At 39.4% G+C, this 24,014-nt stretch overlaps 1 protein-coding gene across 1 annotated transcript in view; it reads left to right on the forward strand.

The window, feature by feature from the left end:
- SDC3 (syndecan 3) overlaps positions 1 to 24,014 on the forward strand; it is a 1,714,638-nt gene that overhangs the window by 1,181,678 nt on the left and 508,946 nt on the right. The window contains exon 2 of the mRNA XM_044084708.1: positions 13,383 to 13,488. Coding sequence (XP_043940643.1) covers positions 13,383 to 13,488 — 106 coding nt within the window. The remainder of the gene's footprint in view (positions 1 to 13,382; positions 13,489 to 24,014) is intronic.

Consider the following 24,014-nt stretch of genomic DNA (forward strand, 5'->3'; position numbering starts at 1 on the left):
TTAAATTGTTTCTGTGAAGAACTATATGTGTCAGGATATGTTAATTGGCATCTAGGTTTGAAAAATTTTTTGATTTGTTAGCTAAAGATTTTTATAACAGACAATTGCCTGTTTTACAATGAAGGTTTTGTAGGTATCATGAAGACTAGCTTACATTGTATTTTCTATGTAATATAGTGACATATTTTTTATTAAGAGTAGTTTTTCACGCAAATATTCTTTAATAGAAGGCATGTTTAAATGATTTTAATATAAATTTTACAATGTTAGTAGTTTGTGTGTGCATTGTGCGTGGTTTGGTACAGTGGCTCTTTAAATGCATTTATTTCATTCCACCACGTCATGCACCTTTTATGCATTTAATTGGCGGTCTTTTTAAACAGTGGTTTTACTCTGAAGAAGCTGAACGCTCTTTTTTCTTGTACAAATAAAAGCGTTATTTTTCACTACGTTACTACGTTACTTGGATTTACTACTTAAACAACTCGCAGGACTTGCAACTAGAGTCTAGTCTACACTGGATTGGGAGGTGGCGTCTTTTTTGTGTTTAATAACTTTAGAGGACAGGCTTCCTGGCTACATCTCCTTATAAAGAGACTTTCATGGCCACAAAATAAGCATTATCCCAGCTTGAAGCAGAGATCACTTATGTTTCAGGAAACAAGGAACACTTTGGAAGTGTCCTGGGCTTGAAAACATCAACAAAATCCTCTTGTGTTATTAGCCGTAGGGTTTACTTAGCACAGAAAACTCCCCTTGCTTAGTGGATATACAGAGTTCAGGTCTTTTCAGAATTAAAAAAAGAAGCAGTAATTTTTTTGCAGAATATTAAAATGCTGCCTGGATTCTTTTTGAATATTTTTTATGTTCTATGGATTTTTAAACAACAAATTGGTAGACTAGTTAGTCATACCACAGAACTGAGAATAACATTATTTTACTTTTTGTCTGTAAGACATCCTTGAGAATGAATCAATATACTAGAGGGAATGTCATGCTGACACGTCACAGTGGTATAAAAAAAATTTCTATTGGTAGTATTTCACAACACCTCTGCTTAATGATTTCTAAAAGTATAAATGAAATTTTTGTACCAGGCTCCCCTTGGTTTACATGTGCATTTCAACTGTATGTATTAAGTAGACATTAATATGCTGTTCTGTATGATGCTTTGTTGTATTATATGATACCCTACTTTATAACTTATGACTACTACTACATTTCACTGTCAAAAATCCCAAACAATGCTGCATAAAAGCTAGCACAGTGAATACACACTACCCAAGGCAGGCTTAGTAACTAACACATATAACATGAGCGAAGGGACTTCTCTCATGGAGGTGGCTTTGTCCCCATACCCTCCTTAACTTAATTTCTGAAATCATTCACCTCAGTGTTAGTTAAATAATGTTAAAGTAGTTTATTGTTGTGACATGAATGTTTAAGTCCATATATAGTGAAATGATGTAGTAACTTTAAAAAGGAAAACACACTTCAGACAAAACAGCAACAATAGCTAATAGGTGATTACTAGACTAGCTGCCCTTGTGTACCATTTTAAGCCTAGCCAATTTCCCTTTCAAATTTGAGAATCAAACCCTGAATATGGGCGGCACAGTGGTGCAGCGGTTAACGTTGTCGCCTCACAGCAAGAGGTTCTCCGGTTCGATTCTCGGCTGGGGTGCCTTCTGTGTGGAGTTTGCATGTTCTCCCTGTGTTTGCATGGGTTTCCTCCGGGTACTCCGGTTTCCTCCCACATTCCAAAGACATGCATCTGGAGCATTTGTCCCTGGGCCTCCACTGAAAACAGGCTCTGTGGAACCTAGTCGGACATTCCCGGTCAACAAATGTTAAATAAAATCTTGTGACTGGTGAGGTAAACACCTTAACCATCATACCAACCCTTCAACCCTAAAACTGGTGCTGCTGTATTAGCAACTGAGAAACCTATTTGAGATTCAGCCTTGCAGGGTAGCTGAACTAAACTGATTTTGTGGACATTTTGGAACCTGGGGCATGATTCAGAAACATTCTGAACGCCTGGGCTAATTGACTAACGTGTGTTAGTTAGTTAGCATGACTGTAAGAATCTGTTATTTAGAGACAAGGCGAAACTTCACAAAGAAACACCTCATTATATATCTGAATAAAATATTGTGCTGCCAAACCTGGCTGAGCTAATGTTCTCCTTACCAGTCCATGCATAGGTTTAGCACAAGCATCTCCCAACATACACACACACACACATACACATACACACACACACACACACACACACACACACACACACACACACACACACACACACACACACACACACACACACACACACATATCTAAGCAGCCACAAACAAGCCCCTGCACCCTTGCTGCACTCACAGAAACATTTAATTATACACCCACACACACTCCAATACTCACACACACGCGTACACACACACACACACACACAAACACACACACACACACACACACACACACACACACACACACACACACACACACACACACACACACACACACACACACAGAGTCATTTTACCATACCTACCTCTTGCAGGGCAATCATTCACATACACACAGACACACACATACACATCCTTGCAGGCACATTCATGCCCCTATAAACAAGCACATACACACACAGCCCTGTGATACCTGCCTGCAACATGAGCCAGAGGGAGTCACACAGGAAATTTGAAATTTGTAATTTTTCACTGTAAAGCATTCATAAGCAATCAGACCTTAGTTTATCAAGTCAGAAATGTTAAATGTCATAGGTTCATAGGTTCATAGGTGTTTACTAGGCTAACAACCACAAGGACCTTTTGAAGCCTAGCCATGCATCCCAAATCTCTGACAAGTTCTGGTACCCTTGATAAGTTTAAGCAAGGGCCTAGGAGATGAACCATTTACAGGTCACCTGTTTGTATTAGAGACATAGGTGCCAAACCAGGGATGAATTTCTGGTTTCCCATCCAATTGTCCAAGTTACACTTGAATTGGTTTAGGGAGGAACTCTGCTTCTTATGGATGGGGAGCCTGTTCTATAGACGGGGTTGTCTCTGGGACTCTGGGATACATACCTATCTATCCAGCAGGTCTTATGTCATTTTCTAACCAAGAACATCTGGGTATTTATGAACATTTGTGTAGATTGTCAACCATAACTGAAACCAGAGGGTATTTTTCTGTTTCCTAGGTAAAAGGTTTCACCATCATCTAAAACTGCCTTTTGTTTAAACAGGTGGATGGTGGGTGCCATTCATGAGAATAATTTCTAGGTGTGGTGACAACAGATAAACTAAAAACTATTTCTCTATACTCACCATGGGTTTGGTGGTGTTGGAGCCCTAGATGAGCATTTTATTTTTACTTCAGTAAGTGAAGTGAACCATGGGGGCCTCTTTTAGTCTCAACCTAGTTACTGTAAAGCTAACAATAAACAGTATACCTTGAAGTGGCAAGATAAGTACTATAAAACTAAAAATACACAATGTACATTCTACAGAAATGAAAAAATATTACAATAAACAAGAACAATTTACATTGTGTTCATGGATCAATAATAGGCAAAACTTGAAAAAAGATATGCATAGGAAGCTGTAATACTGCTCAATAATACGTTATCGAAAGCAGTTCCTGGGGGTGCTACAGAGAGTACATCTTAAGTTTTAAAGTCTACAGGCAATACATTATTATCTGCAATTGAAAGAGTATGATTTAGGCTGATTATGTTACAGATCCGATGTGTTTAATTTCACATCTCTTACGCAAGTCCAGTTTCAGTTGTTTGGAGAAAGGGAAATGTAGGAAGCTGACAAAGAGAGTTCCAAACAGTGGGGCCTAGGAGAGAGGAAGCTCTAGCTGTCCAAACACATGAGAAGAACTGGCCATTAAGAGTGAGAGCAGTTGAAGTGAAGGATGAAGGAGATCTGGAATACTATTTTAGAATAATATGCCAATGTGGGACCTAACAGTGGTCTGTGAAGAGTTTAGGAAAATAGAGTGACAGCAAGAAAAACGACTGACAGCAAGAAAAATGACTGAACTGAACAGTAGCCAGCCTGGTGTTCTGAGTACAAGGCAGTAAAGTGATAGAGGCAATGAGATAATGGATGGTAACTGAGAAAACCCACATATTCCACCTGCTATAAATATGTCATTTTATAATAATGTCATACTTATATAATAACAAAACAAAAATTCACACCGCAAGAGGCAAAAGTGTAGATGCCAGGCAAATGTAGAATACATCAGATAAAAAATATGGCAACACACAAACCAGGCAGTATATTGAAAAGTCCAACCATAAAAAACTATGTAAAAACATTTAATGAAGGAGGTAAGCGCTTTCACATAACAGCTTCATCAGACCATAAAAACCTTCAAAACATAATCCATTTGAATACAGTGCATCAGCCAATGAACATGTAGACAGCTTAACTGCATTGATCATACTTATGTAATAATTCAGTATTGACCCATGAAAACAGCATGAGCTGTATTTGTCATTTAACCAGTAAGTAAAGCTAGACAAAATGACCTGTCAAGATAATACTTGAATGCATTTATTTAATAACACATCTTGACCAGGTTCTTCAGTAGGGCTGTACAGATTAGAAGTGACACATTAAAACTTGGTAGGGTGACTCCAAGTATTGCTCTAGCAATTCAATCCATTGCCAGTGCTGTTTCTAGGGGGAGAACATTTGAATAATTTGCATTGTTGGGACAAATCTGCACTAAGGACATGAGTGCAGATAAGATTTTAATGTTAATAGAAACCTCTGGCAAACCCTTGATAGACTTTGATGGAACCCTGGTTGAAAATCATTGTGTGCAGATAATAAATTGTATGTCAGGGGACAGAACTGCTTAACTTTACTTGTTTTTCAAAAGTCTGTTTTTAAAGCCATTGTTTTCTCTGTATCTTTGTTTTTCTAAACTGGCAAATGAATCCAAATGTGCATGTCAGCCTTGTCGGCATAAACATTTCTGCAGGAGATATAGAGGATTAAGACCAGGTCTCTGATCATAACCACGTTATTATGTGTTTGAGACATAGATTCCAAGAAGTTCACCTCGAGAGGTAAATGTTGGCATCCATGTCAAGAATACATAGCAATTGTTACCCACTTCTGAAAGTGCTGTTATAGTTGGTTCTCGTGCTACAGAAATGCTTTACACTTACAGGTTTTTCTTTTTTCCATTTTTGGAGCATAATCACAGCACTTCATAAACTACAAATGTGCCTGCTTCTGAAGGGTATATCTGTACCTAAACAAGAACTTGGACACTGTTTTCCTACAATCTCAGCTTTTATTTTCTTTGTCCCGTATGTCTAAGTCTGTACTGACCTGTTAGTCTATTAGATGAAGTGTGAAGTAGTGCTGTGGTGACATGACAGATTCATTTCTTTTTATAAAGTTTGTGAATTTCATACTGGGAGAAACAATCCATTTGCCACTACTACAATTTCTGGAATGCCTTATGGGTTATAATTTGTCTCAAGTTTTCAAATGATTGCACTCAAAGTAGCAGAATTCATATTATACATATCCATCCACTTTGTATGAGGATATGCCAAAAAGAGGAAACATTTTCCAAGGAACAAACAAACCAGCAAAGTCCATACTTAATATAGTTGTTGTTAATGTGATTTATCTTCTTCGGCCAGGCCCATTTTTATACATCCCTGTACCATTGCAATAGTGAGAATGGAAATAAATACATAACAATCTGAATTGAATCTCACCTTGCATCAGTTAAACACTGCATTCATTAAATCAACACTTATGTAATACAACTTATTAATATTACTTATTGTTTTTGCAGGATTTCTTCTATTGTGGCAGGATATCACTTCTGTTATAATGGTATCTGTTTGAAAATAATGTGGAGACGGACTTGCCAAACATTTGGACATTTCTATACTAAGTCCAAGATTGCCATTTCTTTGACTATTCCCTTTACTCTGAGACATGGTCTCTGAGGCAGAGATGATATATATATATATATATATATATATATATATATATATATATATATATATATATATATATATACATTATATACATATGTGTGTATGTATATGTACATATATATATATATATATATATATATACACACACACACATATATATATATATATATATATATATATATATATATATATGTGTGTGTGTGTGTGTGTGTGTATAGTATGTGTGTGTGTATGTATATTCAGAGATGTGAGGGGCCTGCCGCCTACATCTGGGTGCAGGAGAAGGCTTGTCGTTCCCTGCAAAAAAGAAGTTTCCAGAAGAACAGTATTCAATATTTCCATGTCTGCATTTTTGGTCTTTTTTTTGGTATGTTGGGACTCAGCATTTTGAGACCTAGCATTTCATTTTGGAGCTATTATAACAGTACATGTTTCTACAACAGTGAAAACAGGTAAGAGTACTTTTGTTTCAAAAGAAAAGGTTATCATTTTATGCATTGTTGACTTTTCATATTAGCTTGGTCGAAATGTTTGGTTTTGCCTTTAAATTTATCAAAAGAAGTAATCATCTTCGTTGGATTAGATTGAAGGTAAGTCTGTAGACAGGGTCATTTGTATCTAGGTGGTCTGTCACCTCTGTTATAGTTAGTTTAAGGACCTTTAAGGAGACATTATAATACTTATTATAATTGTCTTGTTGATTATTCCTGGCTCAGTTAATGTAACAGAGTCATTGCATGGTTGTATGTATATGTTGTTTGTGCTTTCATGAAAAAAGGAATTTGTTGCATGGATTACTGGGGCAATTTCAGAGGCAGTAACTTTTAGGTTATATGATAAGACCTATGCTCATTTAGTGGAACGGAATGTCTTGGCGGTTCTGGGACTGTTATGGAAAATCTGGATAGCTAGGTGTTGGCCTGTAGTGTACAATAAAACAGTGGATCATTCTCATGTGTTGCAAGATGCAAGATATATATTTTTTAATGAAGACTGAAGTGTAGAATGGCAAAAGATGACATTTTGTAATGTTTTTGTTCTGGATTTTATGCTGTTTTTAGTAATACGCGACTAATCTTCTTTTTATAAGTGTTTTGGGATCTTATCTTCCACTTGAACTATCACCACTTCAGGCAGATGGGACCTCTGTTTACTATGTCATCAGAAGAGCATTCATCTTGTTCTGCAACATCAGTATAGGAATGTAAAAAACAATCAATCAATTGGTGTTGGGCTAGAACACACAGCTTTCTGATATCCCAGACATCAAAGGCAAGTGTGCTGTGCTGATCCACTGACATAATCATATTTATTAAAGTTATATAAGGTGAGAGTAAGATGTGGCAATTATGCCACTGAGTGTATACCAATATAAAATTCTCAAACACTAGCTGAGACCATCTAATGATTAGTGGACACTATGGGGGCCTGAATTTATCATCAGGTTATTTTGATAAAATTCTTATAAATTGGTGAAAAAATGGTGATGATTGATTTCTGTTTTGTGGAGATTTATACCATCCATATTTTGGCTGGCAGAGCATCTCACGTATTAAGGTAGAGGTCATTATGTAGCATTACAATACTACTCAAATTATTAATATTTTCAGAAGACTGCAAACTATCCTTCTATTCCTACATTATCTAGTCTGCTTGTTGTGGTAAAGGATGTTCTAACAGAAAGCTGAGCATGGTTAGTGGTGGAGGATGTTCTGACAAAAAGCTGAGCATGGTTTGTGGTGAAGGATGTTCTGATAGAAAGCTGAGCATGTTTTGTGGTGAAGGATGTTCTGACAGAAAGCTGAGCATGGTTTGTGGTGAAGGATGTTCTGACAGAAAGCTGAGCATGGTTTGTGGTGAAGGATGTTCTAACAGAAAGCTGAGCATGGTAGGCCAGACGTATCTCTCCCTAGGAGCAGTCTCCAGCTCATCCTTTCAGACTCCAGATGCTTTTAGGCAAATGAGAGACACAGTCCTTTCAACATGCCTTGGGTCTGCCCTGGGCATTACTTCAGAGGGCTTACTGAGTAATTCTCCAGTGGGACGTGCCAAGGCCATCCTCACAAGGTACCCAATCCACCTCATCTAACTTCTCTTACCTCCGAAAGGCAGTGGCTATCCTCTGAGATCTTCCCAGATCATCAAGTTCCTCACTCTAAGCAAAGTAAGACCTTCTTCAATGTGAAGGAACTAAAGACACTTAAAGTCCTTCACTTCTGAGCTAGCTGCTCCCCTTCCTCATCAGTGAGCAGTCCATTCCTTTGTAAAGTGAAAATATGACGTTTAATTTCTGAGGTGTCGATTTTCATCTTGGCCACTTTATACTCAGCAGTGAACTGCTGTAGTGCCCTATGGAGATCATAGTCACTAGAGACTAGGAGGACAGCACAGTCTGCAAAAAAAAAAAAAATGCCCTCACTTCCCCAAATTGGATGCTTTCCAGACCTATGGTATCCTGTCCATGAAACTCACAAATGGAAGAGAATAGAAGAAATAAACTTAGCAGCATCCTGTGCCAATGTTGAATATATTGCACATAATAACAACAATGTGGACAAACATTTTATTTCACAAATACACAAATGAATATCATACTGCATCGGCAGCCACAGGAGTTAGTAGTGTTGTAATACCCAATGCTAGGTAGTCATATACCTTACCTAACTCATTCTGGGGTAGGTAGTCCTATACCTTTCTTATGTCATTCTGGGGTAGGTAGCCATATACCTCACCTATGACATTCTAGGGTAGGTAGTCATATACCTTACCTATGACATTCTGGGGTACTAGTCATATACCTTACCTATGACATTCTGGGGTAGGTAGTCATATACCTTACCTATGACATTCTCGAGTAGGTAGTCATATACCTCACCTATGACATTGTGGGGTAGGTAGTCATATACCTCACCTGTTACAATCTGGGGTAGTAGTCATATATCTTACCTATGACATTCTGGGGTAGGTAGTCATATACCTTACCTACCTCATTTTGGGGTAGGTAGCCATATACCTTACCTAACTCATTCTGGGGTAGGTAGTCCTATACCTTTCTTATGTCATTCTGGGGTAGGTAGTCATATACCTTACCTATGATATTCTGGGGTAGGCAGTCATATACCTTACCTATGACATTCTAGAGTAGGTAGTCATATACATCACCTATGACATTGTGGGTTAGGTAGTCATATACCTCACCTGTTACAATTTGGGGTAGTAGTCATATATCTTACCTATGACATTCTGGGGTATATAGTCATATACCTTACCTACCTCATTCTGGGGTAGGTAGTCATATACCTTACCTATGATATTCTGGGGTAGGTAGTCATATACCTTACCTATGACATTCTCAGATAGGTAGTCATATACCTTACCAATGACATTCTGGAGATAGGTAGTCATATACCTTACCTATGACATTCTAGAGTAGGTAGTCATATACATCACCTATGACATTGTTGGTTAGGTAGTCATATACCTCACCTGTTACAATTTGGGGTGGTAGTCATATATCTTACCTATGACATTCTGGGGTATATAGTCATATACCTTACCTACCTCATTCTGAGGTAGGTAGTCATATACCTTACCTATGATATTCTGGGGTAGGTAGTCATATACCTTACCTATGACATTCTCAGATAGGTAGTCATATACCTTACCAATGACATTCTGGAGGTAGGTAGTCATATACCTTACCTATGACATTCTAGAGTAGGTAGTCATATACATCACCTATGACATTGTGGGTTAGGTAGTCATATACCTCACCTGTTACAATTTGGGGTAGTAGTCATATATCTTACCTATGACATTCTGGGGTATATAGTCATATACCTTACCTACCTCATTCTGAGGTAGGTAGTCATATACCTTACCTATGATATTCTGGGGTAGGTAGTCATATACCTTACCTATGACATTCTCAGATAGGTAGTCATATACCTTACCAATGACATTCTGGAGGTAGGTAGTCATATACCTTACCTATGACATTCTAGAGTAGGTAGTCATATACATCACCTATGACATTGTGGGTTAGGTAGTCATATACCTCACCTGTTACAATTTGGGGTAGTAGTCATATATCTTACCTATGACATTCTGGGGTATATAGTTATATACCTTATCTACCTCATTCTGGGGTAGGTAGTCATATACCTTACCTATGATATTCTGGGGTAGGTAGTCATATACCTTACCTATGACATTCTCAGATAGGTAGTCATATACCATGTGTGACATTCTGGGGAGGTAATACTGTCCCTTACCTATGTAGGCAAAGCGAATGCAGGCAGTGTTAAGCAGATTCACACAAGTTGTCCAATATCCAAGCAAGAATAGAGGCAGGGTGAAATGTGCATCATTTCAAATGAATCAGAGGCTCAGCTATTGAATGCATTCTCTATCAACCTAATACATTCTGCCGTGAAGACCGTAGATTGTGATCCTTAAACAGGAATACACCCTCCCATCTCCCTTTTTGAAAATATGCACCAGTGGTTTTCCATTCCATAGGTACCGTCTTAGCTTTCCTTACTACATTTAAAAGCCAAATTCACCACTACAACCCAAGAATATCCATCGCCTGTAGGATTTCCAGATGACTCTTTTGTCGTCGTTATGGCCTTACCACAGCAGTACTGTTTAATTTATGCAGTAAATTCATTGTTAGGGATGCATCCAGTCCTGCTAGGTGTTTCTGGGACTGCCTTCATAGAACTGGGCATCTCACTTGGATACAGGATTTAACAGAAGTAATCCTTCCACCTTATAACAGTGTTCCTTGTTGAGATAAGCATTTATCTATCCTTGATAAAAATTGCTTGAGAAATGTTGCACTTCCACATCCTGAGTCAGCAGTTCATTTGTCAGAATCTCTCTGAGACTATTTGAAAAGTCGTTTTTCATCATCTTGCTGAAGTCTTCCCACATCCAGGTCTTTGTTTTGACAATTGTCATAAATGCTGCCAACTGGTGTACTAGTCTGTGGGTACCTATCAGTCAGATATGGAGACCCTATTGCTAGTTTTGTATGGCGGGCCTCGTACTTTAAGTTGGTTGCTTTCTTTGCCTTTGCTGTCCAGCTTTATAGTTTAGAGTTACTGCAGTAACAACACTTTCAGCCAAAACTCTTTGCCTCTGCCTGAACTATTGGACTCTTCAATGGGAGGTGAGAACTGATCTCATCTCACACAAAAGCATTAGTTAGGCATTCCCTGGACACTCTCACCAGAAATGTGATGCGCCTAGGTCTGTCTAGCCACCACCCTGAATGTCTAACCCAGTTTACAACCAAGTGGTGATCAGCTGATAGCTTGGCACCTCTCTAGACCTGATTGTCCAGAGTATATTGCATTCGTTCTGAAGTCACAAAATGTTAGCTGTTAATGTTTGGTCCAAGGAGCTGTGGTACCAAGTGCTTTTATGAGCATCCTTGTATTTGGACATGTGCACTGCGGGGAGTCCAAGACTGAAAAAGAAATCTAAAAATAATTCACTGCTCGGCTTTGGATCAGGTAAGCTTTTCCTGTCTTACCCTACCATACAACTCCATTATTCCCCCTGTGAGTGTTGAAGTCTCCCACTACAACTGAAGTATCAGTAAATGGCATGCCTTCTAGCACTGCACCTACAATCTCTAAGAAGCTAAATACTGAACAGTTAATTGCAGATGCAAAAACAAATTCCATTTCTGCAGTCTGTAGTCATGCGAAGGCAATACTGCCATCTACTCCATCTTTTAAGGAGCTGCTGTAGACCTTTGCTGTGGCCAGTACCTCAGGTCATCAGGTGATGGGGTTTTGGCTCCTTAAATAGCCTATCTCAAACCATCTGATAGGCTATCCTTTGCTTACCATGTACTGGTCCTTTGGAATCAGCTGTCATCTGTAATTTGGCTAGCAATTCAGAGTCCTCCATTAAACGAGTTTTGACACACAAAAGCAACATTTTCATACTAGCATTCAGAAATGTGGGTACAGAAATTAATGCACTAACAACTAATCAATATCTGCCAATCATACCCCATTCTAACTGCACACAACATCCATACATTCTAACCCAGTGTCCTATTCTTTTCATAGTACTTACCTTTCTGATAATGTATTACCTCAAAGTGAACTGGACATCCATCAATCCATCCACGATACTTTTTTCCCATTTTTACACATGAGGTTGGCGTCTCACTTTAACAGTGACAATCATCTAGAGCCAATTTTCACACTCTCAGATGGCTGATGTGAATTGGACATTATTGCAAATTAATATTTTCTGTTAACCAAAACAAGAATCTCATAAAGATTGCTTGTTTGGACAGACTTATAAATTACACACTTTAATTTCTTGTCTTCCCTTCCCTGGATTTAACTAATCTTACAACACATCGCTTGTATTGCATTTTATTTTATTTTTAATTGACAGAGCGGTCTGTTGAGCTGTTATCTTCTCTGCTAAATGAACACTTACTCTAATGTAGCTTGAGTTTTTGTGTTATTATATGCAAATGAGATGTCGCTATTCAAACTGTGTGGTGCAGGACACTTAACTAGCAGTATGTCCACTGTGCTACCCAACTATTGATAAGTTAAGATTTCACTTCGTAGATCTGTCTGAGTGCCACAATTTTGTAAACATAAAATTGATAATACATAACGCTTTCAAAATGGAATTAATGCCTATTCGTTTCTCTGTTATCCTGCTGATTTCCATATCAGTTTTTTCTATAGTATGTAGATATCTGTCACCCTTACTGATGATAAATTCATGCATGCATATCTGTGTGTGTGTGTGTGTGGGGGGGGCAGGAAAGTACAAATAATACACTTTTCATATTTCCACTTTGTTGTTAGCCATCAGAGTAAGGTGTACATACCAAACAGCCAGGTTGATATTCATTATTTAGTCGGTGTTTGATATATTTAAGCCCAGATAGTTACGCTGTAGAGAAAATTGGATAAACCCAAAATTCTGATATAATTTAGCCTGAGGACTGGTGACCTCAGATTTAGTTACATTAAAAAAATGACTTGTATTAGGAAGGAGTATGAGGGTGTATCTTTGTGAATAGTACATATGAGGAGTTTTGTCCCACATGTAAAAAAATTATCAATGGGAGGTCCATTTAGCTTGAGTGGGCGGTGGATGCTGAGCTACAAGTGTGTTTGAATGTGAGATATTACATTAGTGTTATTACTGTCAAATCAAGAAATTAATTTTCCTACTTAAATTATCCTGAGTTTTGTATGCAGTAACAATTTGTGGCATATCTCAAACAACAAGTCTGTGTTAGTGTATTTTCTGGTAACTCATTAATTAGTGTATGGCACAGCCTGTTTACAAAGGTAGCTGGAAGACACTAATATGCTGTTTATCTTTTTTCCCCTCATTCTAGGCCAGTGTGGCACCAAGCAGTGATGAGTATGAAGATCTAGAAATATCTGGTGATGACTTCTCAGATGATGAAGAAGAAGAAGTGTATTCAGGATCGGGATCAGGATGTAAGTCTTTTAATGTCTCTTGTTCTTTTTTTTGGTTAATTATAGGATACCATGTTTGTTCCAATGGGAGCCATGGTTTCTTGCTGCTTTAGATGGATTTCATAGCTCCCATACTCAATGCATTTTTTGAAGTGCTTCTTTTTGAATGTCTGATAGCTGGCATTAACCATTGCAAACTTATTTTTAGATGTAATGCAGTTTTAACTTGGAAGAAATGGGATGCATCTGAACAGAACAAGGGTAGATAGATGCGTGGAAACAAAATAAAGTATTTTGCAGTGTTTATAACGCAGTAGCAGAAATGCAGTCGTTATACCTTTTTTGGAAAAGAGATGGGTTGGTCAGAGGTTTTCTTGCACAGTGTTAAGAAAATACAGTTTTTTTTACCCCCAGGACCTTATTTTAGGGGGGAGCAGGAGATGAGCATTCCTGGGATTTGCAAGAGTCTATGATGAATTTTTTTCTTGCATGTGGATCATGATCAGCCTTTCCATTCCCTGACAAGAGGCTTGTGATAGGGAGGAGGCCAGCTTAATGGTCCTGAAGTGCAGCCTATCTTCCCCTTTTTGGAAACAACCACCTCTTTTCCTTTTCATCTCCTCCAAACTCTGCCATTGTTATCTCCTGAGGGGAAGCATGACTCCACAGGCCAGATTCCCCTTGGTCAGGTAATGCTAATGCACAATGACAGTGTGGGCTCAGCTGGCTTAAACTCTACTAGGTAACACCTAATGCTGCTGCTGCTGTGGGATGGATGAGCCCATAATGGCCTCTCACTTCATTTTCTCTCAGCCAGTTCCTCCATGTCCTTGAGGAGCTATTTATTTGTCTTTGTTGACTGGTAACAGCCCGACTTGGTAAAACCCATTTTCAGTGGAAGCCCGTGGAGAAAAGCTCTACATTTAAGTTACATATGATGCACATTTATAAGTGAAGGGTAAAACATCTGTACATTAGTTTATTTACATGATTTTACACATTTCATACATGAACATAACATTTTAATACAAAAACAAGAGAGAGATTAACGTAAATTGGCTCATTATTGAATAGAAAAATAATTAAAAATAAAATAAAAAGTAAAATACAATAATCGTTACATACTGTCCTACACAGATTACCTGAAGGCCCTATCTCTGTATCTGTCTCCTACAGGTTACCAAGAGGTGCTCTGTATCTGGCTTGAAAGACATCGTTGGATCCAGCCTTGCTGGATCTTTTCCACATCCACAAAATGAACAGCACTATAAACACTAGACCCAAGGATTTAAACTTTACCTGCAACATAAGTACAACATGCTGGTGAGACTGATATGTATCTCAAAGGATCCCAGAGCTATGGAATAGGCTCCCTATCCATGTGAAGCAGAGTTCATTACTGATCCTATTCAAATATAACCTTGAGCACTGGATGAGAAATCATAAATTCTCCTTTCAGTCTGGCCCCATGTCTCTAACAGACAGAGGTAGACAGTAAGTGAAATATTACCTAACATAACCCCTCCATAAAGCCCTTAGCTGTACCCTAACTAACATACCCTCCTAATAGACACTCAAGGTACATGGGGAAACAATTAGGTTAAGTTGCGTAGCTAGACCTATAAAGGCCTTGGTGGTCGTTAGCCTATTGTATGCCTATGAACCTATATATCTATGAAGCTATGTAGTGAGGACATTGTTTGGCTGTCTTAAAAGCATTTGATTGGATCCTCATCAAATTATTGCTAAAAGCATGAGGAAGGGGTTCTGTTATTTGCTGAAACATTTCTGTTTGAGTATGAGAAGATATGAGACATGTTTTCAGTCAGAATAAAACAATTCAGTACAAACTGTCCTCATTAAATATGGCCGACATGCATTTGGTTGTATCAGAACTGGGAACACTGAGAGGACACTGCAAAGATTTGGAGATACTGGGAAGCTTACAGTGTGGTCCAGAACTTCAGTACGGAAAAATAAAAAGTCAGTTGAGGAAAAGGTTGAGAGTATTAAATTTATGAAATACCTACATTTTAGGTATATGTTTTCAGAAGAGAAAATGATGGGTTACAATTTAGTGCTAGATAACAAAAAAATGTTGAGTGGGGCATGCTAACGTTCACAGATACTAGATGTTTTGTCTCCGTTATTCTGTGAAATGAACATATGTACACCGTAATGCAGTCTGTCTTTGGGGAAGGGGGAGAGAGAACGGACAGATATGAAGCAGTGCAATTCCTGTATGTCTCAGGTTCAGCAAGGAACATCCCATAAGAAAGGCAAATGCACATAAATGTACTTATACACATTAACAGTTAAAGGAACGAGTGCAGATATAGGGATTATTGATAGCTTTGTATAGCGGTAACAAGGACAGATTTTGACAATCGACTCAAGTCTTCAGGTAAAAGAATGAGGTGTAAGTCTTTAACCTTAAGAAACACCTCAAGCAATGGCATGCATTTGAGCTAAATAGATCTTCTGAAGTTTAACTACCTCTCCTAATTTTTTCAAACTGCTTCATGATGTTATTTGTTCAGCCAGTGATGTTTGTCCAGAGCAATCTAGAAGGTTAGACTAAATGACACTGATGATTCAAAAGGGAATCCGGTATGTGCATGTTAAAACATCAGATGGTCCATTCGTGCACAATGACTTATATGATGGTGTGCTCAAACAGTATTGTTTTCATAGGATATTTGTTAATCTCTTATTTCTCCAATGGCACCTTAACTAAGGGAAGTTTGTTAATGCCTCTGACCACAGTTTGTGTAATTTGTACTTGCACATTTATTTATAACTATTATATTCTGGCCTTTATTACATAGTTTTTTTCTATTATTTGTAATTATTTTTCTTTTTTTACTTCATAGGTTCATAGGTTCACAGATTACTAAGCTAACTGCTCTTGTGAGCCATTTTAAGCTTAGCCAATTATCCCTTGTGAGACTCAAACCCTGCACCTTGTGTTTGTAAGGCAAGAAGGTTATTGTCTGGATTAAAATGATTAAAATTAAATAAAGTTATATTTTTCCATGTATATTTCCCCTCTATCAGGTAAGGGCATTATATAATCAGTAAGCAAATATCTTGGGAGGTTGGCATAATGTTTAAGGTGACGCAAGGTGTAGGGATTGATTCTCACATGGGGTAGTTGGCTCTGCTTAAAATGGCTCAGAAAAGCAGTTAGCCTAGTACTAATCTATGAAACTAAAAATCCAAACAAAGAGTGACCATATAGCAGGAACAAGAAATATAAGGTATCGTAAGTGACCATTTTGGGTAGAGCTAACAGGGCAATAATCACATTTTCTTTTTGTTCCATAATTGTTCAACTAGTGCTTGTGCTGTAAATCTGATGGGTGCACTTGCTGTCATAAATCACATACAGTGTGTCCCCATGTAGAGTGGATGGCTAGCAGACATTATTTTATCGGTTTGTTTATGTTTGTTGACAAGTATGCCTGGGTTAAACACTCCGCAAAATTACTGGTAGCAATGTCAAAAAAAGTAATTTAGAATGTACATTCTTGTACATGACAGAATCTGTTCAAATGCTGAAAAGGGATGTGACCAACAAGAAATTCTGCAAACTTTTCTCCAGTATTTACAATCGGTCCTATAGATGTTAAACTGTTGGGTAGAACCAGTAAAGATAACAGATATGTCCTCAATGTGTTTGTGGATCCATGTTAACAATCTAAACAGAAAACCAACCAGTTGTTGTATATAACTTATTCAGAAATTAAAGGAAAAATACAAAATGATAGGTCTAAATTTCTACACATTTGATCAGGACTAAAGTGTGCAAATTTTTCATGTCTAAGTCATGTCTGCAATCAACTAGGCTGTAAGACATCTGCACATGAATCGGAAAACAGCAGCTGGTAGCAGCTATAAGCCAACACCAAACCACAATTCTAAGTCGTAAACCAGCCAAGTATGTAAACAGTAATTAATTCAAAAGTCAATAAACATAACTTAACTTAAAAAGAAATTCACAGTAGAAGTTGAAGTTATAGGTCATAGCACCTTTCCTTCTGTTTTTACCTTTTATGTCTTAATCTGCTCATATAATAACTTAAGGCTCCATCTCCTTCTTCTTCTTCTTACCCAGATACTCAGTTACGCATTTTTAGGGTGGAGTGGGATAGGCAGAAGAAATGTGTTGGTTTTCTCCAGGGGTAAGTTATCTAAGGGGAGGGGTGAGGGGTATACTAAAAGAAGGAAGGGATATCTTATTGTCTTTTTCAACCCCAGAAATCGAGACCTCTGGATCTTCTGAGTCCTATTCTTAGGAGAGAGAGAGAGAGAGAGAGAGAGAGAGACAGAGTGGGATTGAGGAATGAAAAATTATCACTAGCCATACCTTCAGACTCAGATTTAGCTGATGTGGGTAAGGCTGAGCTTGCCAAGGGCATGTGCCAGCAAGTGACAGAGTACCTAAGATTGGTGATGTACCTGTTGAAGGTAGACCTAGGGTAGAAAAGCCTCTGCAGGGCCTAGAAGTAATATCCGCCCAGGTTCACTTATGGTTCAAGTCTCCAACCCAAAGAACAGATCACAGTATATGGCAGATAGTTGTGTACCATTAAGGACATGACCTGTGAACCCAGCAAAGCAGGCTGCGATGTTTCCTTTTAACCTCTGCAATTGATCCCTGCTGGTCCGGAGAGTCCAAGGAGAAGTAACCAGGGATCACATGCTGGTTGATTTAAAGAACCATTCCTTAGATTCATATCGGTCTTGGGCTAGCTTTTGTCTGCTTGACTGAGGTATGGATGGTGCTGATGCATTTGGTACCTCCAAAGGCCCCATGTCCTCAGTTGTCACTGAGGAAAGGTTAAAGTTTGTTCCCTCATTAGGCAAGAGGGATCTGTTAACATGAATGGCTATCTCAGGAACATGCCATTTTCCAGGAGTATGCGACCAGTGCATCCTCTCTGTAGTGTTCAATTTGTCATTGTACTCCAGCACTGGCTGTGTTGTGCACTCTCAACCTTTGCCAACTTATGAGATGTAAGGTATAGCTGGACCATCTCCCTCCAGCATCGTCAAGATGGCTGTCTTGAAATACTGGAGCATGGCAGTGCTTTATGTTTGTGCTGTTACACTAGACAACTGAGGGATTACTGGTGTGGGACTTAGTATTTTATTTGCCAATCAGAAAAACAGTTTGATGGCTTATATTGAAAACCAAACTGTGTAAATAGACAAACATGCCAGATCAGTAGGGTGAAATACTCACATGATAACGGGAAGGAAAATAAACTGCTACAGCCTCATGGTCTGTCCTCTGCTCAGACTAGTATCATCTTCATTCATTTAATCAGTTCCAGTTTTCCACAGGAAACCAACTAAGAAAGTGAAAAGCCACTAAATATTGGATGTTATTTGTCACTTGCCCCTCTAGCCAGTGGACCAAATTAATTAGAAAGCCATCTTCTTTGGTGGTAAGTCCCCATTTCTTAGTGATGTTAGCAGAATATTTCGACCAGGAGACTTTCACTTTGCTTTCCAAAATATGAATTGTTTGACTGCAGTCTTTTTTGATCTCTGATAGGCATATAATCTAAATGCAAGAATCCTAAAATGTATAATAAAACTTGTGTTGTATTTTCTTAACTTTTTATTTATTCAACTACATCAGGTACAATAGATCCTAGTGCTGTTGTTCCTTAGCTTTGCAAAGCTCTGTTGTATTTGAATTACATTTTAAGAAACTATAACACATTTTTCATAACCATTTTCTACATTTCATACTTATTGGTTGAATCATTCTTTTTGCTTCTTAGGTATTCTCAGTGACCTGTTATTTCTGACAAAAGACTGTTGTGACATGCTGTCATGATCTCTTTGTTGTCTTGATTTGAAGTGTTCTGCTATTCATACTGTTCTCTGGAAGTGTTTATTCTAGACTGGTCAATATATTTTTATATTCTGATTCAGCAAGTTCTGATCTTATCTGGGTAGTGCACCATCTTTAAAATATGTTATCTCTACCTCCTCTGGTATTTCTCCAGATCAGGAGTAAATGATCAAAAAGATGGCATTGGTAAGCGGCATCTTTCTCTCATTTGTGGACTCATTAACCTTTTTAATAAATGTCTTAAAAGTAAATCATGTAACAAATACGATAAATTTGACTCCGTATTCATATTTTTACTGTTGGCTCTGAATTGCTGTTATCTAATACTTACATAAAAAGGAAGGCTTTCTAAATTGACACCTCAGTTTTAATTTTCTAGCTGTTTGTTGTGCTTGAAAATGTTGGTCCAGTAACCCCTGTACCACTGAAGGTTTGAATGATTTTAGTACATGATCCAAACCTTTTGTTAGTCATACATCAGTCATGGTGAAGCCTGAATGGTAAATGTTAGTGGGAGTGACCACATTTGACTAAACATCTAGTTGGATGGTAATAGTCACTGTTGTAACCGATGTCAGAAAAAGTTAACAATTGTCTTATCTGTGGAAAGCAAATGCCTCACAGAGATCTTCATTCTTACTGCGTCACCTGTTTAGGCCCAAACCACGACGTTCCTCACTGTCGGTTTTGTGCCTTGTTCAATGCCTGAACTTTTCATTGTTGGGCTATTTTTGTCGCTAAATTCTTTTGCTCTCGTTCTCCGTATTCTGAAATGGCTTTGATAAGCCATCTGACTACCGATCTTCTGAAAAAATGTAAGGATAAAGACAGAGACAGACCGCGTAGGTCCAAAACTGCCGACGATGCTTCTGTTAAGCTAATTGCCAGTCCACCACTACTTAGTGAGGTGCTTTCGCAGCCCCTGATACCCGCTTCTCCAGATTCGCAGGCCTCTACTGAGACCCATTCGGAGTCCAGTATGCCATGAGATGCTTCTTCAACTATGGAACCTGCGGATGTCTCTACCTTGGATTGGTCCGGCGCCGCTGTGCATGCACTGGCTTCTGAGGGTGTATTCAGACCTTCCTATGTTTATATTAAGCTAACTACTTCGTTTCTGACTAAAACTACTGAATTTCTCGGGCCCAGAGTTCGCACTACGCCTAGGAAACTGATGACCAAAGCACATTCTCAAGCTCCCATGCCACAGAAACAAATGCTTAGAATGGCTGAAGACCTTATTACTTTAATTAGGGGAAACTAGCCTTCCCCGTCTAAAAGACAAAGAATTGATTTTCCTCCTGATTCTACAGACCATGAGTCTGATGACTCTGACCCCTGTGATTTCCAGGACATACCTTTATCTACCTATGAGGATTCAGATGCAAAGGATTCCATTCCCTCTGCCTCCCCCCCCCCCCAGAGGACTTTTCTTTCAGTGAAACGTTGCATACCCTAAGAGAGCATTTCCGCTGGGAATGCCAGGACTGCCCACAGTCTAAAAAGAGACCCAGGGAATTTTTAGATTTGCTTCAGCCCAGGCCTCTAGCTGTACCCCCTGTCCTGGATATTGTAGATGTCTTCATGGAATCCAGTCTTACCTCTGATACTTTACCACCAGCTCCTAGAAAGCCTTACAGGTACTACAAAGTATCTGACTCTCACAAATTTTTCTTTAAAAACCCCACTTTGGATCCAGAGACCATTTCCCAGGGACCTAAAGGTATTAAGGCTACTACAGCCAAAAACCCTACCCCTTCGGACAGGGATTCTAGGGCTTTAGACAGATGAGGTAAGAAGGTATATACCTCTGCAACTCTTGCCATCAGGGCTTTAAATTGCCAGTTTCACATGTTGAAGTACCAGCAGCATATTATGGAACTAATTAAATAAAAAATGTTGTTTATTCCTGATTGTGCAGAAAATAAAGATTTACAAGAGTTAATGCATTCTGCAAACCAAGTTAGTAAACATACTTTGCAGTGTGGTTTTGATGCCTTAGAAGCATCTTGCAGGGCTGCTGTCACTGGGTCTGTTCTGAAAAGACATGCTTGGTGGAAGGAACAATTCTTGTCAGACCATGCCAAAGCAAAATTACTAGATGCTCCATTAAACCAAGAATATTTGTTTGGCACAAAAGCAGAAGAAGTTCTTAAAAAGATGGAGGAAAAAGATAAATCTATGCAAACTGTTAAAGATACAGCCACCTAGATTCAGTAGGCATTGGTCTTCAAAAAACTGGTCCTTTCCAGTCCCTCCCAGACCTTCTCAGTCCAAACCCAGGGACAGCAGACCACAAAGACTACAGTCTCAGGGTATGCACAGATCTAAACAATGGAGTGCTCCCACCTCAAAAAAAGTGGTAAGCCACCCTCTTATGGAAAAAGTTCACAATAACTTGTCCTTCATCCTTCCCAGCCATGCCCAAGTACTTGCACCCCTAGGAGGGAAACTCGCCCTACATGCAAAAAACTGGGAGTATATTACCCAGGACCAATGGGTCTTAAACATTGTATTCCAAGGATACAGATTCTACTTCCACTCACTGCCAACCCCAAGTGGATTGCCAGACCTTCCTCCAAACAAGTGGGCAGATGCCCAAAAGCAATACTTTCTCTTCTCAGTATCAGGACTATCCAACCTGTTCCCTCAGAGCAAAGTGGACAGGGTTTCTACTCCAGACTATTCCTGGTGCCCAGAAAAGAGAACTCCTGGCACCCTATCCTGGATCTGTCAATTCTCAACACCTTCTTGGTGGTACCAAAATTCAAAATGCTTACAATCCAGCAGCTGCTTCCTATGCTAGCCAAGGACTCCTGGCTGGTCACCCTAGACTTAAAAGAAGCTTGTCTGCACATCCCCATAAGGGAAACTGTCTACGGTTCAGGGCAGGCTCTATGCACTATCAGTTATCTGCACTTCCCTTTGGCTTATCTACTCCGCCCATGGTATTCACAAAGTGCCTGGCTCCAGCCATTGCATACTGCAGGCAGAGAAATATTCAAATCTACCCATACTTGGATGATTGCCTGATTTAGGCGGACATTCAGGAATTGCTACTTCAGCACCTGATGTTTGTAAAAAGACTCCTGACTTCTCTGGGGTATACCATCAATGAAAAGAAATCACAGCTGGTACCCAGCCAAAAGATTGTATTCTTGGGAGCAAGCTTGCACACAACTTCTCAGATGGCATTCCTCACTCCAGGAAAGCAGGTTTATTTGACAAATTACTTCATACTACTGGCCACTCAAACCCAGCTATCTGCAAGAAAAATACTGCAAGCCCTAGGGTTCATGGCCTCATGCATTCTCCTAATTCCATTTGCAAGACTGCATATGAGGAAACTTCAATGGTACTTAAAAAGTCTCCGGTGTCAACATTCTCAGGACCTGGAAACAGTGATTCCTATCATTCCTTGCCTAAGGACAGAGTTCCTTTGGTGGGCAGAGGCTTGCAACCACAACAAGGGACTCCCTTTCACTCAACCCCCCACCGCCCAAACCCTGACAACAGACACATCAGACTATGCATGGGGGGCTCACATGGCAGGCAAATGTATTCAAGGCAAATGGAGCCCAGGACAAATTCACCTGTATATAAATCAAAAAGAAATATTAGCTGTACAGAATGCACTGACAGCCTTCAAATACTTTATCCTTCCAGGACAACTCTTGATAAAGACAGACAACACCACAGTTATGTGGTACATAAACAAGGGGGGGGGTGGAACTTATTCCTACCCACTCTGCAAGTTAGCCATGGCTCTGTGGAACACACCCTTGAGTAATCTAGTGCACCTGCAAGCTCAGTTCCTGCCAGGCAAACAAAATTCACTGGCAGATGACAAGCAGAAATCTTATGGACCCACACGAGTGGAAACTAGAACCCAATTCATTCCAAGAGGTGGACCTCTTTGCTTCCCCCCAAAACCATCAATTGAGCAAATGTTGCACCAGAACTCCCCACAGCCAAGCATGGAAAGTGGATGCCCTATCCTTTACATGGGAAAACCTCTCAATCTATGCCTTTCCCCCTCTGCCCCTCCTCTCAAACGTACTACTCAAGATCAAACAGGACAGGCCAAGGGCAATCCTTATTGCACCAGACTGGCCACGCCAGCACTGGAACCCACTCCTATGCAGTCTGACAGTGGTGCCACCCTGGCACCTACATCAGAACCCCTCTCTGCTGTCCCAGCAGGAGGGACAGATTTTGCACCCTCAGCTGCATACCCTGAACCTGGTAGCCTGGCTTGTTCCCTGAATACATCACCAGAAACCCTCAGCAAACAGATGCTGGATGTCATCCTTGAGGCCAGTAGGCCTAGTACTAGGAAATCCTATTCAGAAAGTGGAAAAGATACTGTTCTTGGAGCCAGTCTCAGGGAAAGGACACAGCCGTGCCCACCTTACCCCAAATCCTAGATTATCTAGCAGAGCTGCTCCACAAAGGCCTATCCTTCTCATCGATTAAGATTCATGCCTCTGCCATCTCAGCTCACTACAATACTGAGCCACCCCTCTTCTCTCACCCTCTAATCAAACAGTTCCAGTAAGGAGCTAATAATCTGAGACCTCCAAGGAGAGCTCCCACTCCTGCCGGGGACCTTAACTTTGTACTAGAGAAATTCATGCTTCCCCCTTTTGAGCCTGCTGCTACAGCAGAGTTAAAATTC

Source organism: Protopterus annectens, chromosome 1.part1 (genome assembly GCF_019279795.1).
Source record: "Protopterus annectens isolate FY-2018-M chromosome 1.part1, PAN1.0, whole genome shotgun sequence".
Lineage (NCBI taxonomy): Eukaryota > Metazoa > Chordata > Ceratodontiformes > Protopteridae > Protopterus > Protopterus annectens.